Consider the following 27,949-nt stretch of genomic DNA (forward strand, 5'->3'; position numbering starts at 1 on the left):
TGCACTCATTCTAGCACAAATGTGTGTGGATCTGCATGCTCTAAACAGCAGTGATTCTGCGCACTCCTCTCAACTCTGCCAATAAGAGAGTTTGCATTTTCAGGTTTATGACTCAACCAATTTTGAAATATAGTTCTTTAGTTCTTTTCAAGAAAAAGTTTTACAACAAACTCCTCCACAAGGTTGTGGACATTATAAGACATAAGAAACAATGAACCCACTCTTTTCAGTGTTCTGCAGATACCCATATTGGAATAGGCACTCTTCTGTGCTGATAGCAACCTTTCCTTTCTCTCAAGGAATTCTACTCCCTGACAGAATAGGAGGAATGCCCCCCCTCCCCCCCACACACACACGTCAACAACCCTCTCCCATCAAGTGTAGTGTAGCAGTTCAGCTGAGTCAGTGCCTCATTCAGAGAAATAAGAAAAGTAAAATAAATTAACTTCCTTTCAGTGTCTATCACTCACTGCTGTTCCTTGAACTGAACTGCTCTTCCAAATGAAGGCTCCATGCCAGCCCAGTGCTTCTGGCTGTAGAGTGTACCTTCCAGTATGGAACTCCAAAGTGGCAGGACATTTTGAGCAGACTGGTAGCTGTGACAGAGACCTTTCAAAGATACCCTCACTCAATCTGCCGAGTGAACAGTTACTGCTCCCCCCATAGAATGCTGGGCCAAAGGCATCCAGTTCAGCTGTCACTTCAGCTTCAGAACTGATGCTGAAACAGTGCTACCCTTGTAGCACTGGTTTGACTGTCCTCATGCAGAGAGGACGTAGGGTCAAGGAAGATGACAGAATAAGAACTGTAATAAATCAGAGGCTGTGACTCCTTCACAAAAGAAATAGAAGATTTATTTCGAAGGTTGAGAATGATAGCTTCTACACCAGTGGTCACCTACCAGTAGATCTTGCAGCCTCTGACAGGTTATCCTGACTGGTTTGGCTGGAAAGCTATCAAGTGCTGGTACTTCAGTTGACCCACTGTCATGCTGCTCCTGCCCTCTGCCTTAGAGTTTCCCCCCTAAGAGCCTCCTGATTGCTGTGCAGGACATGGGAGGGAGGAAATGGAGGACACTGATATCAGGGTATCCTTCCTCCCCTCCACTTCCACAGAGAGAAGGGGGTGGCGGGAGCTTGGCAATATGAATCTCTTTCACTCTGCCATTCTCACAAACACACACTGTTCTTCACTCTCGGGTTGTTACTACTTTTACTGCTTGCAAAGTGCGTTACTTTTGGTTCTGTGGCTGGTCTGTACATTTCATAATTTTCATTTCTTTCTTACGCTTACATTTAATTCTTTGAGTACTGAGTTCTAAAATGCCTAACCTGTCGTGGCTGGAGTAGTTATCCCTGTGGTAATTGCTACTCCTGGAAGTGGCTGGCATGTCTCTGCAGCCCCTGAGAAAGGCAGAGCAGGGGGTCTCCACATGCTGTCCTTGCCTGCAGACACCGCTCCTGCAGCTCCCATTGGTCAATAATAGGAACTGTGGCCAGTAGAAGCTGTGGGCTCAGTGCCTGTAGATGAGGGGCAGCACATGGAGCCATTGCTGTACATGCCAGCTGCTTTCAAGAGTGGTGCAGGGCCAGGGCACGAGTAAACCTGCCTGAAGCCCGCTGCTCCACCACCCAGAAGGTATCTCAGTTAAATGGTACCCAACCAGAGCCTGCTTCCTGAACCCATGTTCCAGCCCTGAACCTCCTCCTATACCAAGAAGTTAGTCCCCCTGCACCCAAACTCCTTCCCAGAGCTTGCACCCATAAACTCCACCTGGACCCCAATCTCCCACCCTAGGCTAAATCCAGAGCCCCTCCCACACTCCCAATCCCTTGGCCCAAGACCAACTCCTGTGCCCCAACCCCCTACCCCAGCCTGGTGAGAGTGAGTGAGGATGGGGGAGGAAAGGAGATGGAGTGCACAGGGTGAGGCCTCAGAGAACAGGTGGAGCAGGGGCAGGTCCTCAGAGAAGAGGCCGGAAGGAAGAAGGGCAAGGGTATTTGGGTTTGAGGTAGATCTTACATTGCACTTAAATTAAAAAAGTGATCTTGTGGTTAAAAATGCTGGGAGACCACTGCTCTACACATCAGGTTAAAAATGTAAAAGCAGCCAGACAGGCGATGAGGGAGGCTAGGATAACTTCAGGTTAGTATAAAAAACAGACAGCTATGAAAGGCCAATTAAAGGGCTGGAAATTAATTAATTTAGAAAAGAAACAAAAAACATTGTATATACACATGCAGCATTCACATGTCTGTGGATTTCCCCCTCCCCCTGTTCAATGGCTTTTAGGTAAATACAGTACAGTACTGGAAAGACCTCCAATGCAGACCAAGGGACATTCAAAATTACCTTTTTTTTCTTCTACAGCAGGTCCACAAATCACTGATCTATTAAGTATCACTAGCTGCTCCCACTCTGTGCGATACCCCAGCATGATCTCTGCTCCGGCCACCACCTATGAACAACTGGAGTCTGCCAAGAAGGGTAAACAGTCTCTCTCCTCTCCACTTGGCATAGTTTTATTATCTTTTAAAATATTATTGTTATGTAATATTAAAAAGAAAACCAGAAAAATTGTGCAATCCTAGGAAATGGGGACTTGCCTGACCCTTCACAGACAAAACATAGTTACAGGTGATGCTGAACTGCAGGCATGGTAACATCTGAAGAGTGCCTGGAAAAACTTTGTGCCAAGAGGTAAATAGAAGTCATTTTTTAATCAAATGCTCGTGTATGGCTTGTTGGACTTGATGTGTTTGAAATACATATAACAGAAATTGCTTTGGACTGCCTTTAACTAGAAATATTTGCTTGAGACAGATGTACCCAATGTGCAAAATAAACCTTTTGATACTGAGTGCATTATAGTGCCACACAGTAATTTCTCTTGACATTTATCATCTGCTTGCTCCTCTAACACAGGGGTTTGAGTTTTTGTGGACTTTTAAAATTAACTATCACAAAACAGAATGTCTTTAAACATTCAGGTTGTAATTCTGCCCTCAGTGAAATCAATGGCAAAACTTACATTTGCTGCAATAGGGGCAGAATTTCATTCTGTAGGTAGTCTGAGATCATCTTCTGCAATGACAGACTACACTACTACAGCGTGAGATTTCTGCAACTTTCTTTGAGCTGCTGCAGTCTGAAATTGTGCACTGAAATAAAAGCCTTCGAAAGGTTTCTTAGTTTTTAAGGTAAAATGTCTTGACCCCACACTCAGATAGCTGGACAAACACTTGGCAGTGGAAATGACATTTCCAGGGTGTCTATTCCTGGAAACTGGATAGACCCATCTTAATGCGCTAATAGCTGCTGCATGCATGCCTTTTGCCTTAAAAGAAAAACCTCACAAAATTCCAAGCAGTAGTATTGTTTTGATACATTTATTCTCTTTAGAAATGTCATATCTTTTGTCAACCATGGCCTGCATTCTGGCTGATCTACCCCTCGAGGATCAGGTTTGTATCTGACTTGATCTGTGTAACACATGATCTTGCAAAATGATGACAAGAGATGCTCCCACCATGAATCACAGCAATGAGCTAAGCAGGAGGGCTCGGAATCCAAACTACCGTCTGACTCCTGTTTGGCAATCCTTCCGGCTCAGCACCAACAGGCATTAACTGAGCCATGCTGGAAAGCAAGCGCCTCTGTGGGCAGCTGGCACGGTTAGCTCAAGGATCATCAGGTCTGTCAATCCATCACCTTTCATGGGCACTAAAACTAGTAATTACAGCACAAAAGGAAAGAGGATTATGTATTCCAATACATGTACATTTATTAGTAACATGTTTCTGTCCTACTGTTCCCTGATTTTTTACTGTTTGGAAATCACTTGAGAGAAATTGTAGGCAACTTTTCAATTAGCATTTCCCCATTCGGACTGGCCAGGCAATCTGTAACTTAGAAGACAGAGCTACTATTTGGAAAGCAGAGACTTAGGGTATGTCTACACGGCAAAGTTATTTCGAAATAACAGCTGTTATTTCGAAATAACTTTACCAGCATCTACACAGCTAAACCGCTATTTCGAAATTAAATCGAAATAGCGAAGAGCTTATTTCAAAATTGGTAAACCTCATTCCACGAGGAATAGCACCAATTTCGAAACTGCTATTTCAAAATAAGCGCTGTCTAGACGCTTTTTTCAAAATAGGGGCCTCCAGCCCTTCCCAGGGTGCCCTGGTGGCCACTCTGTGCACATTCAATAAAACTCCTCTCCCTCCCCTCTCTCCGGAGCCCTTAAAGGGGTACACTCTGGCCACAGTGCCTGTGCCAGCTCCAAGCCTGCCAGCCCAGAGCCAGCAGTTGCTGCACCTGACCCAGTGGCCCCAGCATGAGCCAGGCAACCAGTGCCAGCCAGCCCTCCACCGCTCCCCAGGACCAGTCTGCCAGCTCCCAGGAGCCTGCCAAGGGCCGGAAAAGGCAGGTGCCTGCCTGGTCCAGTGTGGAGATCAGGGACCTAATTCAGATTTGGGGGGATGCCTCCAATGTCCATGATCTCTGCACTAGACAGAGGAACGCAACCGTCTACAGGCGGGTGGCTGCCAGCCTGGCCACCAAAAGCCACATGCAAACCCAGGAGCAGATTCGCATGAAAATAAAGGAGCTGCGGCAGGAGTATGCCAGGGCTACAGAGGGCAGCTCCTAACCAGGGGCAGACGCAGACCCCTCCCCTATTTTGATACCGTGGACAATATCCTGGGGGGCAGAACGGTCCGTGCCCCCCAGATGGTCATCAACCCTGGGGCAGAGCTTGCTGCCTCCTGCTGCTCCAGCCCCTGCTGCCTCCCCAGCTACTGCTCCTCCTCCTCCTCCCACTCCTTCTCCCTCTCCCACTTCTTCCTCCCCACATCGCCAGGGACACCAAGGCCCCCACACCCGCAGTGCTGGGAGACAGCTGGGCCAGCAAAACCCCCAGCCCTTCTCCCCCTTGCCTCCCCCTGCCAGCTCCCTCCTCCCAGGTTTCCCACTCTCCTCTCCCACCTTCCCTCCTGCCCTCTTCCACCTTCTTTCCCCAGTCTCACCTCAGTTTCACCCCCCCCACACACACACACCCTAGTTGTGTTCAATAAAGAGGCTTTGTTGTAATAAACACGTGTCTTTTATTGTACAGCAGGAAGGGGGGTTAGGGAGGGGTAAGTGGAAGGACATGAGGGAGGAATGAGGCACAAGCCCCCAGTGGGGCACACCAGGGAGACTGTTACTGCTCGCAGAACGTGCTGCCAGGCTCGCAGCAACACGTCCAGGAGAAGCATCAGAGTACCCAGGGTGGCTTCAGCTCCATGCTGCAGAGTGCTGTGCTGTCCTGAGTGAAGGCAACCAGAGCACGCAGAGAAAAAAATGCTTTGCTGTCCCTCAGCGAGGTAGGCAAGCAGGGAAACCTTAGAACCGGCTGTCCGGGCGGGAGCAGGGGGGAAAGGAGGGTCCCTTTAAGCACAGGTCTCAGATATCTTGTGTGGCTGCTGCCTGAGACTAACTCCTGACCTGATGCCCTGCCAGAACCGGTTCCGGCCAGCCTTAAATGCGATTCAGCGTCCTATCAGTGTGGAGTGCAGTTTTGAAATATCAAAACGCTCTTTCGAAATGCATTTTGTGTCTAGACGCGTTATTTCAAAATAAGCTATGTCAAAATAACTATTTCGAAACAAGATATTTCGTAATAACGCTGTAGTGTAGACATACCCTCAATTCTTAGTGACACCAATGAACCTCATGTTCCTACTCACTGGAGTAAATGATGAGACACACAGAACACAAAGCTAAAAAGATGGCAAAGCCTTAGCATTTCACCCCCGGTTTGGGAAATAGTTATAAACAAAGCATAGAATGCTGAAACATTGGAGTTCTCACCCTCCGCTGCCGCCAGTCACATCATCTTGGGCTCAAAACAAACAATCCTGCCCTTGCCACTGCAGGGAGTACTATGTCAGATGCACAATATGTGAGAGAGGTGAAAAAAGTCAACATGCTAGAAAGGGTTGATCTATCATAAAATGAAATTAATAACCTGAGAGCTCCCACTCTGTCCAACTTAAAAGATAGTTCCTTCCTCTATTGGCATTATATGCAACAGAAAGAGAAAATGTCATCCTGCAAATATGCACACAGTTTTAAGTTGTATGCCAGGTAAGTGTGTTTAGTATTATAGCAGGGGCCCGATTTTTATCTTGCATTTTGGCAGCCAAATAAACATTTTAGGTGCCTTATTGCCAGATGATTCAAGTTTGAAAATGTAGTTCCTTCCATATTTAAATGAGAGACTTTCAGCAGTGTTTTTATAACTCCACTACTTCAGCACAAGATGAATCCCTTAGAGCACAAAAACTATCATGAGGGCAACTTTGAAAAGCAGCTGAGACCAGTGTTTCACTCAGCTGAGACCAGTGTTTCTCTCTTCATACCCACCCCCTCTAATCAGTAAATTATACAAGTAGGCAGATCCAGAGGAAAACAGATTTTCATTTTACAGTATGTTTTCAATACACATCATGCAAAGAGGATAAAACAGCATGAAAAAGAGGCAAAGGAACACTGGCAAAATATTCATCTATGCTCTACCCCTGCTTAACTGAAATCACTTCTTTAAAACCCATTTTTGCAGCACCACCTACACACCAATTGAAGTTACTTACACTTGAATGAAAGAAAAACAGACAAGACCATAGTCCTAAAGCCCTACAGAGAATTAGCAAGATGTGAATGTGCTACCACTCAGGACACTTCTTTCCCCTTACCTGTCTTTTTGTTGAGTTGTTTGGTACATTGTAAGCTCTTTGATACATGGAATTAATCTTCTTATGAATTTGAAAAATGTTTGGAATATTTTAGATATTACAGCAATACAAATGAATGAAGTAATTGTGTGGGACAAAATTGTGGGTGTGATTAAGTGTTTTGCTTCCTCAGTCAACAACAGTATGTATTATTATATATAAGACAAACTACATTAACTTTCAACTTTGACAACCCATTACAGATCCAGGAAATTCTTTGTAAAGAAATAAGCTAACTAGAGTATGAAAGTATGTTAAAAAAAAAAAAAGACAAGTCAGAGAAGAAGCCCCTAACTGTGGTTGTTTAGATACTTAACTACTCAATGCACCCACAAATCATGCAGATGTCTACATGAAACTTCTTGCATCTGCCAACCTGCAGCTGCAAAGTAAGTCTGGTACTTGCACCTTTAAAATTTGACCCTATGTCATGTAAGTGACTTTCAAGGAATGAAAATCTAACCTCTGTGGCACCTGAACAAATAAAGTAATGCTTCCAGACCCATTATTTGTACCCACAGTTGACCATGCATGAAGACCTAAAAATCCATCTCCAATTCTTACATCCTTCTAAAATCTGGCATTCTGGGGGATTATTGTGACACAGAATATATCATACACACCTCCTTTGTTTCTCTCTGCAATAGTACACTCTACATAATCCACACTTCCCTGCCCATGTAAGAGTCTTTTCCTTACTCGACAGTCATGCCGAGAAAACACAATGCTCCCACATACCACAATCCTTTCCATGCTCCTGTGTCATGATCAGCACTCACCTGTGCATGTTCCCATTGGTGGTGAAGGATTGTCCACATACTGAGCATTTATAAGGCCTTTCACCTGAGTGCACCAGCATGTGGCGATCAAGGGAGCTTGCTGAGCTCAGAGACTTTCCACAGATGCTGCAGGAATGGTCTGTCCCTCCAGTGTCAGTGTTATGCTAAAGAAAGCAATGATTTTCATTGAATTCCTCCTCCTACTGGCCACAATACAACAGAGAACTGTAACAGCTTCAACGCAGCAGTTGTGTTTTGTTTTTTTTAAAGAGCTACTTAGCAGGGAACTCTCTCTCTAACGCAGGGGTGGCCAACCCATTAAACCAGTGGTTCCCAACCTTTTCCAGATGGGGGCCCATTTTGACAATTCAGGAAGACTTGGTGACCCCGGGCAATTCAAAAAATGTGTGAATGGCTCCTTAAGAGCTACCTGGAGAGACACGTGGCAGCCCTTTTGAAATATAATGGCGACCCACATTTGGGTCCTGACCCATAGGTTGGGAAACCCTGCATTAAGCTAAGAGAGCCAAAAGAGTGGCGGAAAAAATGCGAAGAGCCACACCAGAATTGTTGAGAAAAAAAAACCAACAACAAAAAAACAAAACCACCACAGGATTAGCTTTTTGGCCACATCAGGCTTCCACCGGCCAACGCCATCTTGCCGCACCGGACGGCACCCCTGTACCCAAGGGCCGTTTGTAGAGGCGCATGGGGTGGCTTCACGAGCCATGGGGGAGGCTTCGCAAGCTGCACTTTCGGGGTGAAAAGCCGCATGTGGCTCGCGAGCCACAGGTTGGCCACCCCTGCTCTAAAGGGTAAGCCTTCCATGCTTTTCTTTTCATTAACTCTTACGCTGCCACAAACATACACATCAGGAATGTCTGGGTGATGTAGGCTTATTGTGAGGTGCAGCATATCAAGTGCAGAGTGTAGTGAAGGAGAATGGAAAGGGATCCAGACAAATGGTTAAAGGGGGGGGAAGGGAAGGTTTTTTAAACTAGGCATGTAAGCGAGTAGTCAACTAACCAATAAGCCTAGGCACCTTCAGCACTGTCTCTGTCAGAGGCAGAGACAACAGTGTCGGGGGTGAGGGGAGGCTACTGCAAAGCAGCCTCTGTCTGTTGTAGGCCCAGGCTCCCCACTGGAAACCCTCCCTCACTCCACCCCCCCCCCCCCCCCCGTGGAGAGAGGCTGCTGCTGCGAAGCAGCCCTTGTTCGCAGTGGCCTGACTGGGTACAGCCCAGAGCAGCATCTACCTGTGGCTAGCCCAGGCCACCGTAGACAGGGGCTGTTCCAGCTGGGCAGGCAGCCTGGCGCCAGGTCTGGGACCTACCCTCCTGCAGCTCTGCAATTTAAATATAGCAGAAGCCTGGCTGCCTGCTCTCCCAGCGCTTACTACATTTAAACTGCAGAGCCACGATTAGTGAATTACCTGCCTCTTAACATAATTAATTTAAATTTGAAAGATCATTTAAAAATATTTATGCTTTTTTTGCCATGAAAGAGTCAATTTTCATTTGTTTAAAGGGAGTAGGCGACAAAATGCAGAGCAATAGTTTGCCTTTGGATAGACACCAGATTTTTATGGGTATGTATGTGCCTTTGAGGCTAGAATCTGGCCCTGAATTATCAAAACCACTTGAGGATCTTTAGACAGACTAAAATCAGTGTGATGTGTAGACGATGATGTTAACTAAAACTATAGGTTTTAAGGGAAAACTGAAATACACATTTACCCAATGGACACCAGAAAGTGAACTACAACCTCAGTGTCCAGAACAGATCTTTATTTGTTCCTTCTTATGAAAAAAAAAAGACAAAATCTCCTTTACAAAACTACCTATGTTAAGAGAGAGAGAGAGAGAAGCAGAAGGACACAGTAAGCTTTTGGCAAAAAAGGTGCTGTGTGCAAAGTCACTTCTTTTGTCTAGCTTCCCAAAGTTGCTGCACTCTGCGTAAGATACAAGTGCTTCCATGCTGGCCTGATTTAATAGCTCCCATGTTTGTGGTCCTTAATTTGCATGGCTGTTCAAGGTGAAACAGACAATAAAAGCAGGACAGGTCTTGCTACTGGAAATGTTTTTCTGAATCCTCAAATTACTTTAAACCTCCTTCAAGAGGAAACATTTCATTTTTGGGAATAGGCTGGGGTAGAGGGCAAAAAACCATACGTTTGTGTATTCCAGTTTTTTTTAAAAAAATAGGAAGGCACAAAAATGTATGTGACAAGCAAACCATATTCAGAACGAAGGACTTCTGGGTTTGGACAAGGAATAATTTTTGTTACTGAAATATGGGTCTCTAAATCACTGCACTCTAATAGAAGAGAACTATTAGGACAAGTAGTCTGCATACCTGACGAATGTGCATAGTTAGCTGGTGCTGTGTAGTGCAAATCTTCTCACACAGAGGACAGGTATAGGAAGACTTTTCTTCTTTTGTTTCCTGTAAAAAAAAAAAAACCACACACAAACACACATAAAAGTAGAGAAACCCAAAAGCTAATATCTCAACTGCTGATGGGGACTGAAAATAAGCAAGAAACATAATAACATCTCTCAAAGAACAGTATGATAACTTGTATTTACACAAATCATCACCCTGAAAGATCCTTAAGAGAAGCTCTAGAAACTTTATAATTTACAAACATGAGTCACTTTACCCACTACAGAAATGCAGCAGCATTTTACAGCTCACAGCAACCCTGCAACAGCAGTTTGGTACAGGAAACGAAGGCAACCATTGTGACCACCTGAAACTATCAGCAGGAATTTAGGTGAGCAAAGTGCGATTACCTAAATGGGAAGTGGGCCAGGACATGAGGGTTAACACCACTAGTCTTCCAATAAGGACCAATGAGATATTTAAGCAAATCATAGGGGCCCACATGTTATATCTCGTGACAGTGCAGGAATGTGGTATCTTTAACATAACACAGGGAATGACTGCATCTATTGAATCACTAACACTACTTTTTTAGAGCATCTTGGGTTTTCCCTGGAAATATCCCACCCACATATGGGCTAGATCCAACCCTCCTGAAGGTTGCAAAATGTGATGAAATGGCAGTTTTCAAGAGGCAGTAATGCAGGAGTGTATGTGACAGACATAAAATGGATCTTATTTTTCTTTCACCCAGGTGAGAAGAAGAAGAAAACTATGGTCAAACCAGAGTAAGAGCAATGAGAGCTTTAAATTAGTAAGTACACCCTTGAGACACTGAATCAACCACCAAAGCAAGGATACAGTGGGATTCAAAGTGGAAACAAATTAATTTAACTCAATTGCTCAGGACTCCTGGTAAGTGATAAAAGGCACATCCTTAGAAGTACAGTGATATGTTATTACTCCAGACTCCAAACAAAAGGTGTCAAAACTAAACGAGGTTCTTCTACAGCAGCAGTTCCCAACCGCTGGTCTGAAGACCAGTGCTGGGTCGCAGTGGCTGCAGGAGGTGGTTCAGTGACTGTTTGTGGTGGCTCAGGGGGCCGGGGTGTACCCCAACCGTGACCCCCAAGCCACTGCAAACAGCTGGCTTCAGCTCTGGCAGCCACCTGCCACGTGGTGACTGCCAGAGCTGAAGCCGGCTACTGTGTGGCAGCTCTGGGTGCTGGGGCACATATTTTGACAGACAGAGAATATTTTATTTGCATATCTACAAATTTGTTATTTGCGTAATGAACAGGGCTCAACAATTAGTGTAATCTACTCGCCCGTGGCGAGTAGATTACAAGCCAGCACAGCCGCGCAGCACGGTAAGTGCATGCACAGCGCGGTCTGCGCACGTGCAGCGTGCCGAATCATGCGGCTGGTGAGCAGGGCTCGCTGCCGCTTGGCAAGTCCTCGTAATGACTATGCAAATAAAATGTTGCCGGTCCACCAAAAGTTTGTGAATGGGTTTGCTGGACTATGATATAGAAAGGTTGGGAACCACTGTTCTACAGAAGAGTGCAGATCTCCACCAACCAGGAAGACCCTATGTTTGTTATTGAAACTTCTGGTATCTCAAGAATGCACAAAAATCAGTGTTGTGGCTGGCAAGTATGATGTTTACACTAAAAGGGTATGATCTATTTGAACTTTCTTGTCTGCTTTTTTTTTTTTAAGTATTCTTGGTGCAATAATGAAAAAAAAAGACAAATAGCTCCTCCGAGAGAGATACTGCATATGTATTGGTGCCCATCTGTTTCCTCTTTCTAAACAAGCTCCCTGAAAATGTCAAATAAAAAGAACTTTTTCCAGAATGTGCAACATACACAGGAATGGAAGGAATGGCTAAACATCTCTTATGGTTAAGTACTACTAACTATGGTTAAGAATTTAAAAGTAGGGATGTTAAAAACGAATAATCAGCTAATCGTGCAGTCGATAGAATTTAAACTGCAGAGCTGCAGCAGGGGTAGCGCGAGCCGGGCTGGTTCAATCCCAGCTTGCACCGGGTCCAGCAGCCCCTGTTCACAGCCAGCACCAAGGGCAGCGAAACACAACTGGCAAGCCCAGCAAGGGGCAGCCCATGGGTAGGCTTCATTTAGGACGTGGCTTCCCAGCGCATCTCATTTAACCCTCCCTTTCAGGCTCTGGCAGCTGGGGGACGGGAGTGGGGACTGCAGCACGTGCTGCCTGCCATGCACATCCCACAGCTCGGGGGAGGCGAGAGCCGAAGGGCCGTGGCAGCCCTGGGTGGGCTCCAGGAAGGCAGCGCTGGGTTGGCGAGGGACGCTTGACCAGCCTATTCGTGCCTCCAACCCCGCGGAGCAAACTGCAGAAGCCATTTCAGGGCAGTGGCACCCAGGCACCCCGAGGGCCGGAAAGAGCACAGCCAGGAATCACAGGACCAGGGTGGACAGAGTACAGGAGGCTGGGCTACCCAAGTGCTGCCCGCACCTCTTAGGGCTCCACTCGGCCATTTGCCCTGCTCTGTCCATTCAGGCTGCGGTGCCCCCGAGCCGAACCACACAGCGCTCGCCCACCCGGGACAAAGCCCCAGCAACAGGTTAGCTCTTGCCCCTCCCCGGAGCCCAGCGGGTTGCTGCTGCGGGTGTGCAGTGCTCAGCCTGGGCTCGCTCCAGTCGAGCAGCAAGCCTAGCTTGCTAGAGCCTTCTCCCAGGTGCCCTCAGGGTGCAGCCAGTCTCGCTGAACACCCAGCCCAGTGCTCCGCACAGCACCGGCAGTGGCACTGGCCCGGCTCGCCACAGGAGACCAGCCCACAGACCGCCGCCAGCCCAGCTAGTGAGGTGAGACTGCATCTCCCCAAGCCCAGCCTGGGAGTGCCGAGCTTGCCTGGCTGCTATACTCTGCCCGCCCGAGCTTTGGTCCTCAGCTCCTGGCCTAGTGCGAGCCAGCCCTGGCCCCTTCCCTGCTTGCCGGGCATGAGCTGGGCTCTGGGAGAGCAGGGTCAGCCCAATGCGTGGGACAGGCAGAGAGCAGATCCATGGCTGAGCTGTCTCCAAAGCACCTGGCTCCTCCTGGGTCCTTGGGGGGCAGGGAGGAAATGCAAGTATAGTAGTTGAGTACTTGACCGAGTATCCAATAAGCCTAGGCTTATCGGGTAGTTGAGTACACGACTACTCTCTTACATCCTTATTTAAAAGGGGATGATGCCAATCACATGCTAGGGAAATTATTCTGAAGTCCTACAGAATGGAATAAAGCAATAACCTTGCTATGGTTTTTATGGTTTGTGTTCGTTGGGGGTTGTTATTTTGGGTGGGGACATGTAACCCCATAGATAGAAAAATAATTCTCTACTAAATTCTATAGAATTGTTCAAAAAGGATGGTTATTCTCTATTAATCACTAATAGAACTTTCCTGTGTGAATAAATGGCTATTTTTTCCTGCATCTTTTCAACCCAAACAAACAGAATAAGCAATAACACTGATTTCAAATCCCAGAAGCATGAGACTTGTGATCTAATTTACAATGATTAGCCTTTCTTGACTTCTCTCATACACAGAAAAATCCTCTCACAGTTAACACAGCTACTGCACAACTCTTTACTATAGGTCTTACTGTAGCTCCTGAACATGGGTCAAACCCTCATATGTTTATCATTCACAACACACTAAAAGCCAAAAATATTAAAAGAGAAGTAGGAAAAAAAGTCAAGAGATCTGTATGTGCCCAAGAAAGCTGATCAAATCTGTGCAGTAGTACATATCACATATGGAATATATATGGAATTAAAATACACGTAGTCCCCTCCACAGATGTAACTAGATTGCACACAAAAAGTTTGTGTAGTAACTGTTCAGCTCCAGTTATACTGCAGCCGCCCTGTTAAAGTTGGCTCAGGGCTCAGAGAACAAACACACTGTGCTGTGAGGAAAATCCCTGCAGCTGCGCTGACAGTTTAGATGGTGTTTAATCCCCAGAGTATATCTGTGAAATTATCAGCCTACTACTTTTTCCTTTTTTAGCTAAGAATACAGTTCTACATGATGCAATTAATTGTTTCGAAGGTTGCTTTCTAGACGTCTGCTCTTTGAATCAGCAAATGAACAAAAGATAGAGTTCACCTTGAAGCAAAAATCAGGCACACACTACAGAGCTCAGCCAGAGCTGATTACTATTGACTCTAGGGTTTATTATTAACTAAAACCCAAACTTTCTCCATCGCTCACATAGTACAAACTGAATGCCATGATACAGGTCAACCAATTCAAGGGTGGCTAAAGACAGAATTCTGGTGACCAACTCAATGCAAACAAAGTTTAGCATCACTTCTGCAAAAACAGTATCTCTGAAGAATTAAAAATGCAAAATTAATCTGAGTTGTTGCAGTTGTGCTGGTGAAAGAACACTTCCTGAACTGAAAGATAAAATTAGCAGCTCATTTGTTGAGTATACTTTCTTATAAATAAAGCAATTTTGCACTGCCTTTCTGCACCAAATTGATGGCAAATCTCTTTAGGAGTTTCACATTGGATTGATCTGTTTTCTCGTTTTTCTCTGATCTTTTCTCTTAAAAGTGGCCTGAACCTCTTTTCTTCAGGAAAATTATGAGTGAGTGTGTGTGGGTTGTGTGTGCGTGTGTGTGTACACATACTAGAGCCAAGATAAAGGCGTCAACATAAAAAGAACCATAAACGTGGGACAAAGATCTAAAGAAGAATTCTTCAGAGACACAGAAAACCAGATAAATTATGTTACCCTTCTATTTTAACTTGGGTAAGAGGGGCGCAGTTTTCACCAGAATTTAGATCCTTATCTGAAGTTCACTGTCACAATTCATCACTTTGAATGTGCTTTGCTGTAAATAGAAATTTGCTTCATCGAGATTTGCTAGAGGTAGGATACAAAACAGATTGATACAAACTTTATAGTGTGCTGAAATCCTAACAGTTCTTCTTTTCTTGTGATACAAATATGTACTTCACTGGTGTTAACCTATCTCCCCCTAAAAGCATATTGGCTATCTTATTAATTTTAATTTATTTTTACACTGTAAGAATCCCTCTTAATCCTGTCACATTTACTCCTTGAGTGTCCCTTGATCAGATGCCCGCTGAAATATCAGGTGGACTAAACGTCAGCAACTCTAACAAACTCTCCTGAAGCCAAATCACATGGTGCCCTTACAGCAGGCACCTGTTTAGTAGCCCTGCAACAGACCCCATACTTAATGCAACTTTGGACTGTGAACGAACGTTAGCGAGCAAATCTTTCCTGCCAGCTGCTAGACAGTATTCGCCTCGGATCACACTTGTCTGTCTTTGTGTCACCCTGACATATTTTTCTTTTCAATTAACCTATTTTAGCCTAGAACAGTGATTCCCAATTGGTGCTCTGTGGAACCCCAGGGTTCCACAAAGCGAAAGTAAGGGTTCCGTGAGAACTCAGCACTCCCCTGCGCCCTCTTAAAGAGACAGAGCCTTTTTGCGGCAGGAGTCAGTGGGTCTTTTCCACACACCCCCCGCCCAACAAATTTTACCCTGGCAACCCTAGGGGTTCCTTGAAATTCTTTCAAGCTGAAACGGGTTCCGTGGCCAAATAAAATTGGGAAACACTGGCCTAGAGGAAATAAAATCTAAGCCAAATCAGAAATCCTATATCTCAAAGACTAGTTTGCAGGCTACTAATAATTTGCTTCAGGAACATCATATAAACAACACTGCTTTGCCTGATGGAATTCTTTTCTTTATGTTGGTATTGATATAGTGCCATCAGCGGGCAAATGTGATAAATTTGATCAATCCTTATGCATTTACACAGTAAGTCTATGTACTTATTTAAAAAAAATAAGTGAAGGAGACACCTCATGGAACAAAAGTGTACTGGTAGAGGAATGGAACAAGGCCTTGACTGAGCAAAGCATATAAGCAAGAGTAATTCAGTCCTTGTCTTCACTTAACAGGAGAATGATGTGGTGGAGATCGATCTCTCAGGAGTCAATTTAGTGGGTCTTGTAAGGACGCACTAAATCGACTGCTGACTGTACTCTCATTTATTTCAGCACTCTATCAGATGGGAGTAAGGGGAGTCAACGGGAAAATTTCTCCTGAGGACCCCCAGCAGTGGGGATGCCTCAGTAAGTTGAACTAAGGTGCATCAACTCCAGTTATGCTAGTCATGTAGCTGGAGTTGTGTACCTGAGTTCAACTTTGCCCCCTAGCGTAAACCAGGCCTCAGTGGGAATACTTACATGTTTAGAGTTAAACACATGTTTAAGTGCTTTGCTAGGTCAGTGTGCAAATAACAAGGTCTTTCTATGGTTATTCTGTGTAAAATCCCAACTACACGTGGATTTGCCATGCATTTCAGCTAATTCTCCATGTACTAACTGAAAAGCAAAATGATTATGAAAATTAGCTCTTTTCCTCCACTTTGCATCTCCCTCACCCACTGCCGTGTTTGGGATATATACCTGGTTCCTCCTGCCAATCCGATTTGGTGCAGGAGACTTCGACGGGGACTTGATGTTTTGAGAGTTCCCGCCATTTTCAGCCATCTTCCCCACACTCATTACTGCTGACATCATGGCATCAATGGAGGACAAGTCAGCACCTTCCAAACTGTTTGGTAAAGTTGATGTCTTGTAACTGTTTAAGCTTTTGAGCTGCTTCTCTGAAATTGTAAACAAAAAATTTTTTGCTGAGATTATCTGCTGGAGAGCAAATGGTGTGTTCAACAGCATGCAACTGATGGAAGAGACATGGTCCATGCCTCAGAGAATTCACAACCTGTGTGATCTGAAAAAGTAAAAAAAAAACAACCCATAGTTCATAAGAGCATGGGGTCCTTTATTAATGGGAAAGCTACTCAAGTTTTAGAAAGCATAAGCCAAACTGCAACTTTTTCTTTACTTTTGTTCACATAAATTTAGTTTTCAAATCCCCAATACAGTACAGTAGAACCTCAGTGTTGCAAACACCTTGGGAAAGGAAGCTGTTTGTAACTTTGAAATGTTCGTAAAAGCAGGGCCAGCCCGAGGTATTCTGATGCCCTGGGCACACGGCACCGCCCCCGGGCACATGGCGCATGCGTGGCCCGGCTACTGCCGCGTAGCCCAGGGCCTGCCCCTAAGGCGCATGGCGCAAGCGCGGCCCAGTCTGGCCCGGTTGTTGCTGCTGGCGCGTGCGCCAGGCCGTGTAGAGCCCCGCAGCCGTGGGGGAAAGGGCGTTGCTGGCTGGCGCTGCAGGGATGCAGGCAGGCCGGCGCTGCGGGAGCCGGGCGTACGGCGCCTGATGGTAGCTGTAAAGGATGCTGTGCACCCCTTACAGCTGCTAGTAGGTGCCTCCCATCATTTGGTGCCCTGGGCAGCTGCCCGGCTCACCCATGCCTCTGTCCGGCCCTGCGTAAAAGAAAACATTATGGTTGCTCTTTCAAAAAGTTGACAACTGAACATTGACTTAATACAGCTTTGAAACTTTACTATGCAGAAGAAAAACGTTGCTTTTAACTGTCTGACTTTAAACAAAACAAGCACAGAGGCCGTTTCCTTACCTTGTCACATCTTTTTTTAAAACTTTCCCTTTATTTGTTTAGTAGTTTGTTTAACACTGTACTGTATTAGCTTTTTGTTTGTTGGTGCTGCCTAATTGTGTACTTCTGGTTCCCAATGAGGTGTGTGTTGACTAGTCAGATTATAACTCTAATGTTTGTAACACCAAGATTCTACTTACAATCAGTAATCCTGGGTTTAATTCAGATTTACCTTAATTATGTTGTCATAATGCAGCATCTTGTGTGGCGTCCTTTGACCACAGTGAAAGACTGGAGCACTAATCATGAGCAGTTGCACTTGCAAACACATTGCCATGGGGTTTGTAGGTGTTCTGGATAGTTTTACATCAAGATACTTCTTGTATAATATAGAACAGGGGTGGGCAAAAGGGCCTCCGCGGGCCGGATCCTGCCCGCCAAGTGGTTTGATCCGGCCAGTGGAAGCCCTGTTGCTCCCCCGCCCCTAGGCCAATTAGGGCCTGGCGGCAGAGGAGTGACCAAAGCCTTCACCGCTCTGCCCCCGCGCTGCTCGCAGTTAGCGTTGCCAGATGATTTCAACAAAAATACCTGACACACTTGACATTACATCACAATCTACAGTACATCTTATTTAGAAAATACCGGACATTTATATTTTCTCAATTTGTTTCCCGAACAGAAAACTCAAATACTGGACTGTCCGGTTCAAAACCGGACACCTGGCAACCCTATTCGCAGGGTGGGGGCAGAGCGGAGAAGGTTTTGCACGCACTCCCCCACCCCCAAGTCTTAATTGGCCTGGGGGCAGGAGAGCACAAAAAGCCTCCTCCTGCCTTGCCAGGAGCACGTAGCGCTTCAAAGCGCCACGCGCTGCTCGCAGGCTGGGGGAAGAGCGGAGAAGGCTACATGCACTCCTCGCCCCCAGGCCAATCACCCCTGAATGGCCTGAGGGTGGAGGGAGTGTGCTACTAGTGAGTGCTAGTGGGAAGGGGGGCAAAGGGGCTCCGCCCTTTCCCATTTAGGCACCGCCTCTTCAAAATTTTTGAAGTGGCCCCCGGGGAAAAATTATTGCCCACCCCAATGTAGAATATACACAGAATATTTTTTTTATATCACATTTATATGTAGGAAGGATATTCTTGTTTCAGATACTGTACTTAAATAGTTGGGGCAATCGGTATGTGGTGTTCCAATTTATGGACATATTATGTAAATGTTAACATACCAGTAAGTCTTTCATATTCTGCTTCAGAAACATAAAACCAACATGCTCTAAAACCCCAGCAAATTTATCAGTCAAGATGAACAGTTGAGAATCTAAGGGTATGTCTACACTAGCTCATTAATTCGAGCTAGATAGGCAAATCAGGCAACCAGAGTTGCAAATGAAGCCCGGAATTTAAATATCCCGGGCTTTATTTGCATGTTCCTGTCCAGCCGCCATCTTTAAATCCCCCTTAGTTCGAACTAACTGCCCACGGCTACATACGGCAGTTTAAAGTTAATCCGAACTAAGTCCTTAGTTCGGATAACTGTTACACCTCATTCCACGAGGAGTGGAAAGTACATACTATACGGAGAAAGCCACTAGAGACATGACGTGCAGGAGATATAAAAGGGGACATGTATTCTCGATCCCCTGTATAATACATTTTGGGAAAAGAGATGCATGAGCATTATAAACAGGTGTTTCATAAGAGTAAGCAATGCTGGGCCAAGTTACTTTGAGCCAAAAAAGAGAGTCTTCATTTGGAAGCCTTGGAGTGGGAAGTGAATCAGGCCAGGTCTACACTAGATCCAGCGGCTCAGCTTAAGGTACACAATGTAGAATACTTAGCTGGAATCAGCTTACCTCAAGCCAAACCTGGTGACCTCCGCACAGCAGGAAGCCAATGGAAGGAAATGCTCCCATTGGCTTCCCTTACTCCTCTCAAAAGCAGGAGTACTGGCTGCTGGTGGGAGCACCCTGTTAGTTTGATTTAGTGAGTCTTAACTAGACTCACTAAATCAAACTTCAGAAGATCGATCGTAGCAGCAGTGATCTTCCATTAAGTGTAGACAAGACCTAAGTAATTAGGTATCTGCTCTCTATATATGTAACGAACAGGGATGGGGGAAAACTCTTAAAAGTCTTGCTGATCCTTTAAATTAATGAAGCAATTCTAGTTAAATAAGTTACCTTCATTTTCCTCTCTTAAATGCTGAATAACGAGGTTTTCTTCTTGCTTGCTCGTCTCCCCACTTAGTGTATTAGGCTTAGTAGAGTCTAGAATCTCTATATCACTCTCTAGTACTGTAAGAACGAAGGGAGGGGGAGAGAGAAAGAGTACATTAACTATGAGGTGGTTTTAACAGAGAAAGACTTCATCCCCCTAGTTTATCTCCCAGATTCAACTAGCAAAAAAGGTGGTAGAGCACATCACAGACACTTCTGACATCTGGCTGAGAATTTCAAGTATATTCTGAAGCAGCAGAATTCAAGTAATTCAAGTTCTTACATTCTGAACTTTCCTTTTAGAAGAGTTACAGATTATTCTAACAGATGAATTCATGATGACCCTTTGTTTAACACTAACAATGGAAAGGATTACTGAAATTGCGGGGACCATTCAGCACATGACATTTTTCATTGCTCATACTGACCCAGTTTATTAGGATACTTTTTGAAAATATTCATAAACAATATTTGCTGATGGAATTTTTTTCCTCCCCCTTCTCTTTTTTTTGGAAGCTACACATGCACTTATCAAGCTATTGTCAACAACTCTAGTTCTGCGATAAGGACACCTCTCTAGGTCAAATATGCCAGAAGAGAGTTTTTTAAAATCTTTTTAGAGTACAGAGCAGTGGCAGACATTCCAGGAACACAACAAAATGTAGCAAACAAAAAGTGATTCCTGGGGGGAAGATTTTTCCTCAGCAAGTAACATGCAAAACACCATTATAGTTTTAAAAGAGAGTCGCACTATGATAACAGTGAAGAAAAATAGTTCTGTTACTTCACAATTGAAAGTGAACATCAGCCTTTGGCAGTTTTAACATCTCAAATTTCAAAATGATGTCTATCAGCAGGCCTTTAAACGGTATTATGAGTTTTTACTTCCCTATACACAAAGTCATTAGCACATCTTACAGTAATTATCTCATTTAAGGGCTAAGGTATCACCGAGCATACACAGTATGTTTGCACTTCTGTAGCACTTTTCCTCCGTGGATCCCAAACCACAGTGCAAACATTAATTAAATATTATAACATTCCCGTGATGCCCACCTTTACAGACAGAGAAACAAAGGCATGGAGTTATGAAGGGCCTAATTCTTCCATGTTAGCTCATTCTCTCAGTTCCTCATTAAGGAAAGGTCCTTAAGCAGATGGGTAAAAGCTAAACGAGTAGTCCCTGAGAGCTTGATTCTGCCAGCCTTCCTCACACTGAGAGAAAATATGTGTAACATAAGGAACTACTCAGCGTGAGGTTGGATTAAAACCTAGGAATCCTGACTCTAATCCCGCGGTCCACACACTAAACAATTCAGCCTTCTCTCTAAACCCGACTTCTCAAAATTATGTGTTATACTAGTGGTAGGCAAAAGGGCCTCCTGGGGCCAGATCTGGCCTGCCAAGCAGGTTGATCCAGCCTGCGGAGGTCCTGCCGGACCCCTGCTCCCAGGCCAATCAGAGCCTAGGGACGGGGGAGTGTGCAGCGCTTAGAGTCAACTGACAGGCGGTAGACTCTAAGCGCCGCATGCTGGAGGGCAGGGAGCGAGAGACTTCACGCTCCCACGATCCCCACGCCAATCAGGGCATGCGGGCAGAGGGCAGCGCGCAAAGTCTCCTCCTGTTCTGACCCTGTCCTGCAAGGAGTGCACAGCACTTAGAAGTGTCACACGCTCCTTGCAGGATGGGGGCAGGGCGGAAGGAGACTTTGCATGTTCCCCTCATCCCCAAGCCCTGACTGGTCCAGGGGCAGAAGGCAAGTGTGCGAAGTTTCCTCCCATTCTGCAAGGGGCTGGGCACTTAAGAGTCATCTGCCAGCTGCTGCTCAGTTGGCAGGTGACCCTAAGCGTGGTGCTCCCTTGAAGGGCGGGGGCAGACTTCACATGCTTCCCCCCACCCCCAGGACCTGATTGACCAGGGGCCAGGGAGCGTGTAAAGTCTCCTTTCACCACCAGGGTTGTGGGTGCCTACAGGGAACCACCAGCTGTTCAGAACAGCTGGCGTTTTTTTGGGGAAGAGGGAGAGAAAGACTTCACATGGTCTTCCACCCCCAGACCAATCAGGGTCTGTGCCTAGGGAAGTGTCCGGGCCTCGTCCCTTCTGCCTGAGGCCCCGCCCCTTCTGGGACAGCCCGGGGCCACTTCCGAAATTTCTGAAGTGGCCCTCAGTCAAAAATTATTACCCACTCCGTATTATTCGCTCCTGGATGGCGCTCTCTCTCTCTCTCTTTCCCAATTTTAATACCTTTCCACTCAATAAGCACTGATTTTTCCTTCTGATGTGGCTCTGATCCTAGGAAGGGCTGAGTATACAATAGCCAAGGGTTGCAGGTGACCTGCACGTAATTATCAGGCACTCTGTTTTTAGTAGAATTCAAATTAATTTCATTGTTTATTTTCCTCATTTTTGCACAGTTCTTAGACCAGGGATTTTGTTAGTTGCAATGTCCGCTTACTTTATTTTGGTCCATAAAAGTGATAGCTTTTTACTTTTTTAATCTTAGCAATGGAAGGGTCATGCAGGAGTCAATTTATTTTAAAAACAACTATAAAAGTAAAAATTACAATATTTCCCAAAAATTTTAAAATTGTTGACAGTGGCCCAAACTTAATCTTGCTTAACAGCATCCCTTTAGTTAATAATACATTGGAAAAACTAGAAAAAAATATTAAACCATTTTTCTGTTTAAACAAAAAAAGCAAACTTAGTTCACCCATCTCTCTACCTGAGGACATCAATATCTATTCTTGAATTTTTCACCCAATTACAAATATTCTCTCAATCCTTAATTTTTAGGTACTTCCTAAAACAGTTAAAAAAAAACCTATTAAAATCACTGGTAAAATAGAGTGTGGTTCAAGGTAGTTTAAAATTCTGAAAAGGGCCTTTTCAGACAAATGAATTCTAAATTCCTAGAATTGTTTTTAGTAAGTATTAGTATTTATTCAAACTGACCATCAGAAAGAAATAAAAGGGCAGATGTGCAAACATCAGCCTGAATCTCACCTTCAGTTCTGCAATGTCTGTGCAAGTATGCATTATGTACATATTTCAGAAAGGGCACAATACAGTAAAATTGCAGCTCATTTCAGCTTCTGTGTACAAATAGTTATTTTATGTCTGAAACAAAAATATAACTTTCTGCCAACTCAAACAAGATGTTTGGATACTGATCTTGTTTTTAAAACAGGAGACCAATTTTTTCTGTACATTAAAAGCTTCCTAGTTTGCAAATAGTTTAAAGAATGAAATTTAATTTCTGCAAAAGCAAGTATTATTGGAGTAGACTAAATATATTCCAGCGCTGTTGTGGAAGGGAAAAAATATATCACTGAAACAAAAAGACAACAGCATGCATTGATTCTGGAAGCAGAACCTTCTATTTGCAATGGCATATAGCAACAATAAGAATACTAGGCCAAATCACTTCTTCCTGTGGGAAAACCCATGGCAGGGAGGGGCCCTGGGGCAGGAAAATTCAGTGAGGTTTCTTTTGCAAAATGTATTGCGCATCTGTGTGTGTGTGGGGGGGGGGGGGGTACATTCCTCCTGCCTGCGAGTAGAAAGGAGAGGATTTGGCCCATTGAATCTATATCAGGGAATTTACTGGGGAGACAGAACCAACAGTATGAAAGTTCTATAACTGCACAGCTACAGGATCGTCTGTCTCCTGAAGCTCTCAGGGATTCCTCTGCTTATTGCTGTCCTGTGCATTTATCTCCTGCCCAAAGAAGGAAATAGGAAGGTCCACAGTGAAGTGGGAGCTTAGCTTGGAAGCAAGTACAACTTCAGGCTATAGTCATCTAACTTAATTCCCTACAGGCTAAGCATTCCCATCCCCACTCAAAAATCTGTCTCCCTCCTCTCCGCTTCACACACACACACAAATTCAGAGACAGACATGTGACTGCCGATTCCCTAGCAAGAATCTATCCCTTCCCTCTGATCCTGGCTGCTCAAATTGTGCTGTGGCATCTGTAAATGGATGAGGCCATATAGGACCACAGAAAGCTAAGGGCTACAAATTACTGTTTGTGATAAACGCGAGATCTGAAACAATTGATAATCAGCTTTGATGGGGCGGTAAAGCCGAGGCCTGAACAAAAATCATGCAAAACGTGTTGCTTTCCATTCAGTCTGAACAGGAAGGCATTTGCTAGATCTATTTCCTCCTTTGGGATAAAATGAGACTCCACAGTATGCAGACGCTTCACCCATCGTCAACATTTACTCCCTCCTTCCCTCTTCCCTCCCCCACCTCCGGCTTTATCTGAAAAGAAAATAGTTCTTGATGGTTACAGCATCTTCTCCTTTCATTTTAAAAGCACTATTGAGAGAGCAGCAGGAGAACCTTGGTTACAAGCTTTAATTGGGGGCTTGAGGGTGGGAAGAGGGAAGGAAGAGCTGAGGCTTCTCCGTAGTCACTCGGCTCACCACAGAGAAGCAGCTAGAGAAGCAAAAAGTGTGCCCCGACCCTTTGGAGCTATTACAAGTTTTTACTACAGTTTGTTCTACTGTCTTGCACATGAGCGCTCCCTTTGGAATAGATAGGAAGAAGCACACAATACACTCAGTATGAGCAAGGAGAGGGAAACCCTGATGTATAGCACAAAGCAGCTCATTGTTCTGCTAAAAAAATAAAATAAAAACCCATATTAATGTTTAAGTATAAGCCGAAAATTAATTGGGCCATAGAAAATTTAATACTTTCAGCCGAACACATTCTTGGTTTCATTAAACACATTATGTTCTATGTGATGGATAATCTTTTCTTTTGGGGATGAGAGGATTCCCATCTTAAAAAACACACACTACATGCATTTCATGTTCCTTTCTGGGCCTAAAAAGCATCACTACTCCTACTTACCATCCCCCTAAAATGACCTACTTTTTCCAATGAGAAGTGGAACAAAAGATGGACCCCTCACAAGTTGCAATTCACTTCCATTTAGAAGTCCAGTACCTAACCTATTCACCATTAAAGTTGCACTTGGGTCTTCAAATTAGGACTTGAGTGAGACTTTAGTAGTACATAGGTCTCATGCTGAGTCTTTGCACAGGAACAAATTTCACTCCTAGTGCAATGGGAATCTGTTTCTCCCCACTCATTCTCCCATGTTACATCAAAAGCAGGATTGTAGTTTTAGCAAAATTTTGCATCAAAGCTTCCAGAATTACTGGAAGATAAGGAAGAAACAAGCTGGGTGGGAAGAAGAAAGAGTGATGCTATTCAATACCACTGCCTCAAGCAAAGGAAAACCAAAGAAAGTTTTCCAACTGACCTTTTTTAATACCAAGTCTGCCCTGGCTACTGAAGTATTGGTGCTGGCGAGGCCCCAACGGCAGAGAAGTTTACTGGTAGCGTCACCTCACTGTCACCACTGCTGGAGCAACAGTACAGAGCAGCCTAAATGAAAAGAAAAGCAAAAAGAATAAGACAGCGGAACAGGACTTTATGGTGATAGTTCTTTCTGCTCATTAGCATTCAGTCAAAACAGGCACAAAGACTATTTCCCAAAATATCTGACTACACAAACGCAAAGGTAGAATTTTACTTGGAGAAAAATGTCACTTTAAATGCACGAAAACCAGAGCAGCACATCTTTAAGGATACCCTAAGTGAAGGTATACTTTGTTATGAGATTCTGATGTTGTTATTCATATTAGGGTTTGTTAGCAATGTTTGGTGTATTTATATAACTATGTCTATGTAAATGTAATGATTCATACTTTTGCTTTGTTGAAAAAAATTACCAAGCCTTCACTCTCAAAGACCCTTCAATAATCCACATGCTCAGGGCTTGACAAGCGGCGGCGAACCCCGCTCACCAGCCATGTGGTTTGGCACGCTGCGCATGTGCTGATTGCGCTGCAGTGCTGTGCCGGGCTAAAATCTACTCGCCATGGGCGAGTAGATTGCCCTAATTGTCGAGCCCTGCACATGCTTATTTTTCCTCTATGAGAGCTTAGATAACAAAATACATACCTACTAGGGATATTAAATATCAGTTAATTGAATAACCTCATGAATTCTTATCGGTTACTCAACTATTCTCTAGTCCACAGGGGGTGGGGCTGGCAGCCAGTGTGCTCCAGCCCCACGCCTGAGGAGCCCCCTGCCACGCTGCACTGCTGCCTCTGTATCAGAGGAGGCAGTGTGGGGTGCCAGCTGAGAGCCAGTTTAAAAACCAGCTCCCCTTGCAGGCCAGCTGCCCGTCAACTCATGGTGCTGCCTCTGATACAGAGGCAGCATTGTGGAGTGCCAGCAGCCTGTCTAGAGGGGAGTCTGAGCTCCTGGTCCCGGCATGAGCTGTAACTGAGCCACGCTGCCTGCCTACCTGGCTCCTAATACACTTTAAATGCAGAGCCTCAGCGGGGGAAGGTCACAGACTTGGCGCAAGCTGGGACTGAGCCAGGCTGCTGGTCAGCCTGCTAAAAAATGTACTGGCAAGGGAGGCGGGAAGGAATGTGTGTAGTCTAAAGCATGAACCTATAAGCTTTAGCTTAGCAGTTAATCGACTACACTATTACATCCCTAATACCTACCCTAAAAGTATGTAGGATTGGTCACATGGGCAAGTTAATGAGGTTGAAGAAAATACAGCTCTCTGATTCACAATTGTGTTATTCCAAGTGGATAATGTAACTATACTGAAACCAATGCCGTTATAGTGGTGCACAACTAACATGATGCACTGGTGAACCTGTCCCCTGACATTTCTTAGATATATTCACCAGTACACTCTAGCCACCCTATGCCACTTCTGACACACAAAGCAGCCCTAGTGTAACTATGTATTTGATGCCTGTCTTGTCTTTTGTGCTTGATTTCTTAACTTTAAGGTTGCATCAATGTTTCTGTATTGTACAGTTATTTACAACTGTGCACAGTAGGTGTGAAACATTCCCACTCTGATTGGGTAGCATTTTGCACAAGTGTCAGTGATTACACAAGGTGTGAGGCACTAGAGAATCAGATGATAGATGATGATCACTACTAATACACCCATACTAAGGTCAGGAAGTTGCTGAAGAGTGTAAACACCCTTCCCAAACTGGCAGCAATTGCACTCATGAACCGAGTATAAAACTGCTAGTTCGTGACACCAAAATCTAGAAGAAGAAACTCCTTACATCCTCACTGCTCATTCTGTTTCTCGGTTTAGCTCATTTAACAACCAAGTCCCAGGAAATAGGGTTCTACCTGTTTCAGTATCTTCAAGAACTTGCTCAAGTGAAGAGGAGATCAGGACTCGAAAGAATCTGGATAATGTTGTTTGCAACCTTAAAATTATCAGCTACACAAGCCAGGGCAAACAAGCAAGCAACAAACTGAAGGCTCACAAAGATCAGAAAGGAGTTTTTCATCCATCTTCTCTCTGACCCCTCATGCTATAGCATGTCATGACTGGAAATGAGGAAGCAGCTGCCTTCCTTCTAAGCAGGAGGAAATGACAACCATCAGGGAACGAACACTGGATTAGATGGACCTTTGGTGTAATCCGGTATGTCTATTCCTATATTCCCTCTGCTTGTTAACGAGAGACACAAAAGCATTACTGTGTCTGCCATAAGAACTGCTTTGCATGTGTTCTGAAAGCTAAGACAGCTGTGTGAATGACTTAGCGTTCCAGGAAGTAGATGTGTTTCTTGGCTTTAAGTCTGGTTTATTTGCTTTAGACGGAGTGGCAAGCCATGCAAGTTCCCTTCCTCCCAGAGTGGCACTGGCTGCAAGGAATACTGAGCTGCTTGAGACTTCACATAGCATCTTTCAGTAAACAGAGGAGTATTTCCCAGTTCTGGACATTATTCTGGTCTTTGGACAATCTTGAATCAAACAATACTAGAACTGGAAGGGACCTTGAGTCCAGCCCCCTGCCCTCATGGCAGGACCCAGTATTGTCTAGACCAGGGGTGGTCAACCCATTTAACACAGAGAACCGAAACAGCGGCGGACAAAATGTGAAGAGCCGCACCAGAATTGTTGGGGGGGGGGGAGTGCCCCCCCCGAACAGAATTGTCAAGCAAAAACAAAAACAAAACATTTAAAAAGGAGGCTGCCCCTTTAAGATGGCTGCCATCTTGGGTGCCATTTCGAAAACTCCGCAGCTCCGACCTGGTAAGCACAGGAGAGCCGGGGAGAAGGGGAGGCCGGGGAGGCTTCGTGAGCTGCACTTTTGGGGGGCAAGAGCCACATGCAGGTTGGCCACGGCCGGTCTAGACCATCCCTGATAGGTGTCTGTCTAACC

General features: G+C 44.9%; 1 protein-coding gene across 10 annotated transcripts in view; it reads right to left on the minus strand.

Moving 5' to 3' along the window:
• RREB1 (ras responsive element binding protein 1) overlaps positions 1-27,949 on the minus strand; it is a 176,854-nt gene that overhangs the window by 77,528 nt on the left and 71,377 nt on the right. For 7 of the 10 annotated variants that reach the window (XR_003087285.2, XM_006138792.4, XM_014581417.3 and 4 more), the window contains 4 exons: positions 19,665-19,778; positions 16,428-16,627; positions 9,917-10,006; positions 7,562-7,725 (listed from right to left, as the gene is read on the minus strand). Coding sequence is in view for 9 of the 10 variants with exons in the window: in XM_006138792.4 (XP_006138854.1) it covers positions 7,562-7,725; positions 9,917-10,006; positions 16,428-16,627; positions 19,665-19,778 (568 nt within the window). In the remaining variant the exon portion in view is untranslated. Of the gene's footprint in view, positions 1-7,561; positions 7,726-9,916; positions 10,007-16,427; positions 16,628-19,664; positions 19,779-24,982; positions 25,108-27,949 lie in introns of all 10 variants that reach the window. The other 3 variants (XM_075921290.1, XM_006138796.4, XM_025179328.2) reach the window with 1 other exon arrangement.

The sequence above is a fragment of the Pelodiscus sinensis genome, chromosome 2 (assembly GCF_049634645.1).
Source record: "Pelodiscus sinensis isolate JC-2024 chromosome 2, ASM4963464v1, whole genome shotgun sequence".
Classification (NCBI taxonomy): domain Eukaryota; kingdom Metazoa; phylum Chordata; order Testudines; family Trionychidae; genus Pelodiscus; species Pelodiscus sinensis.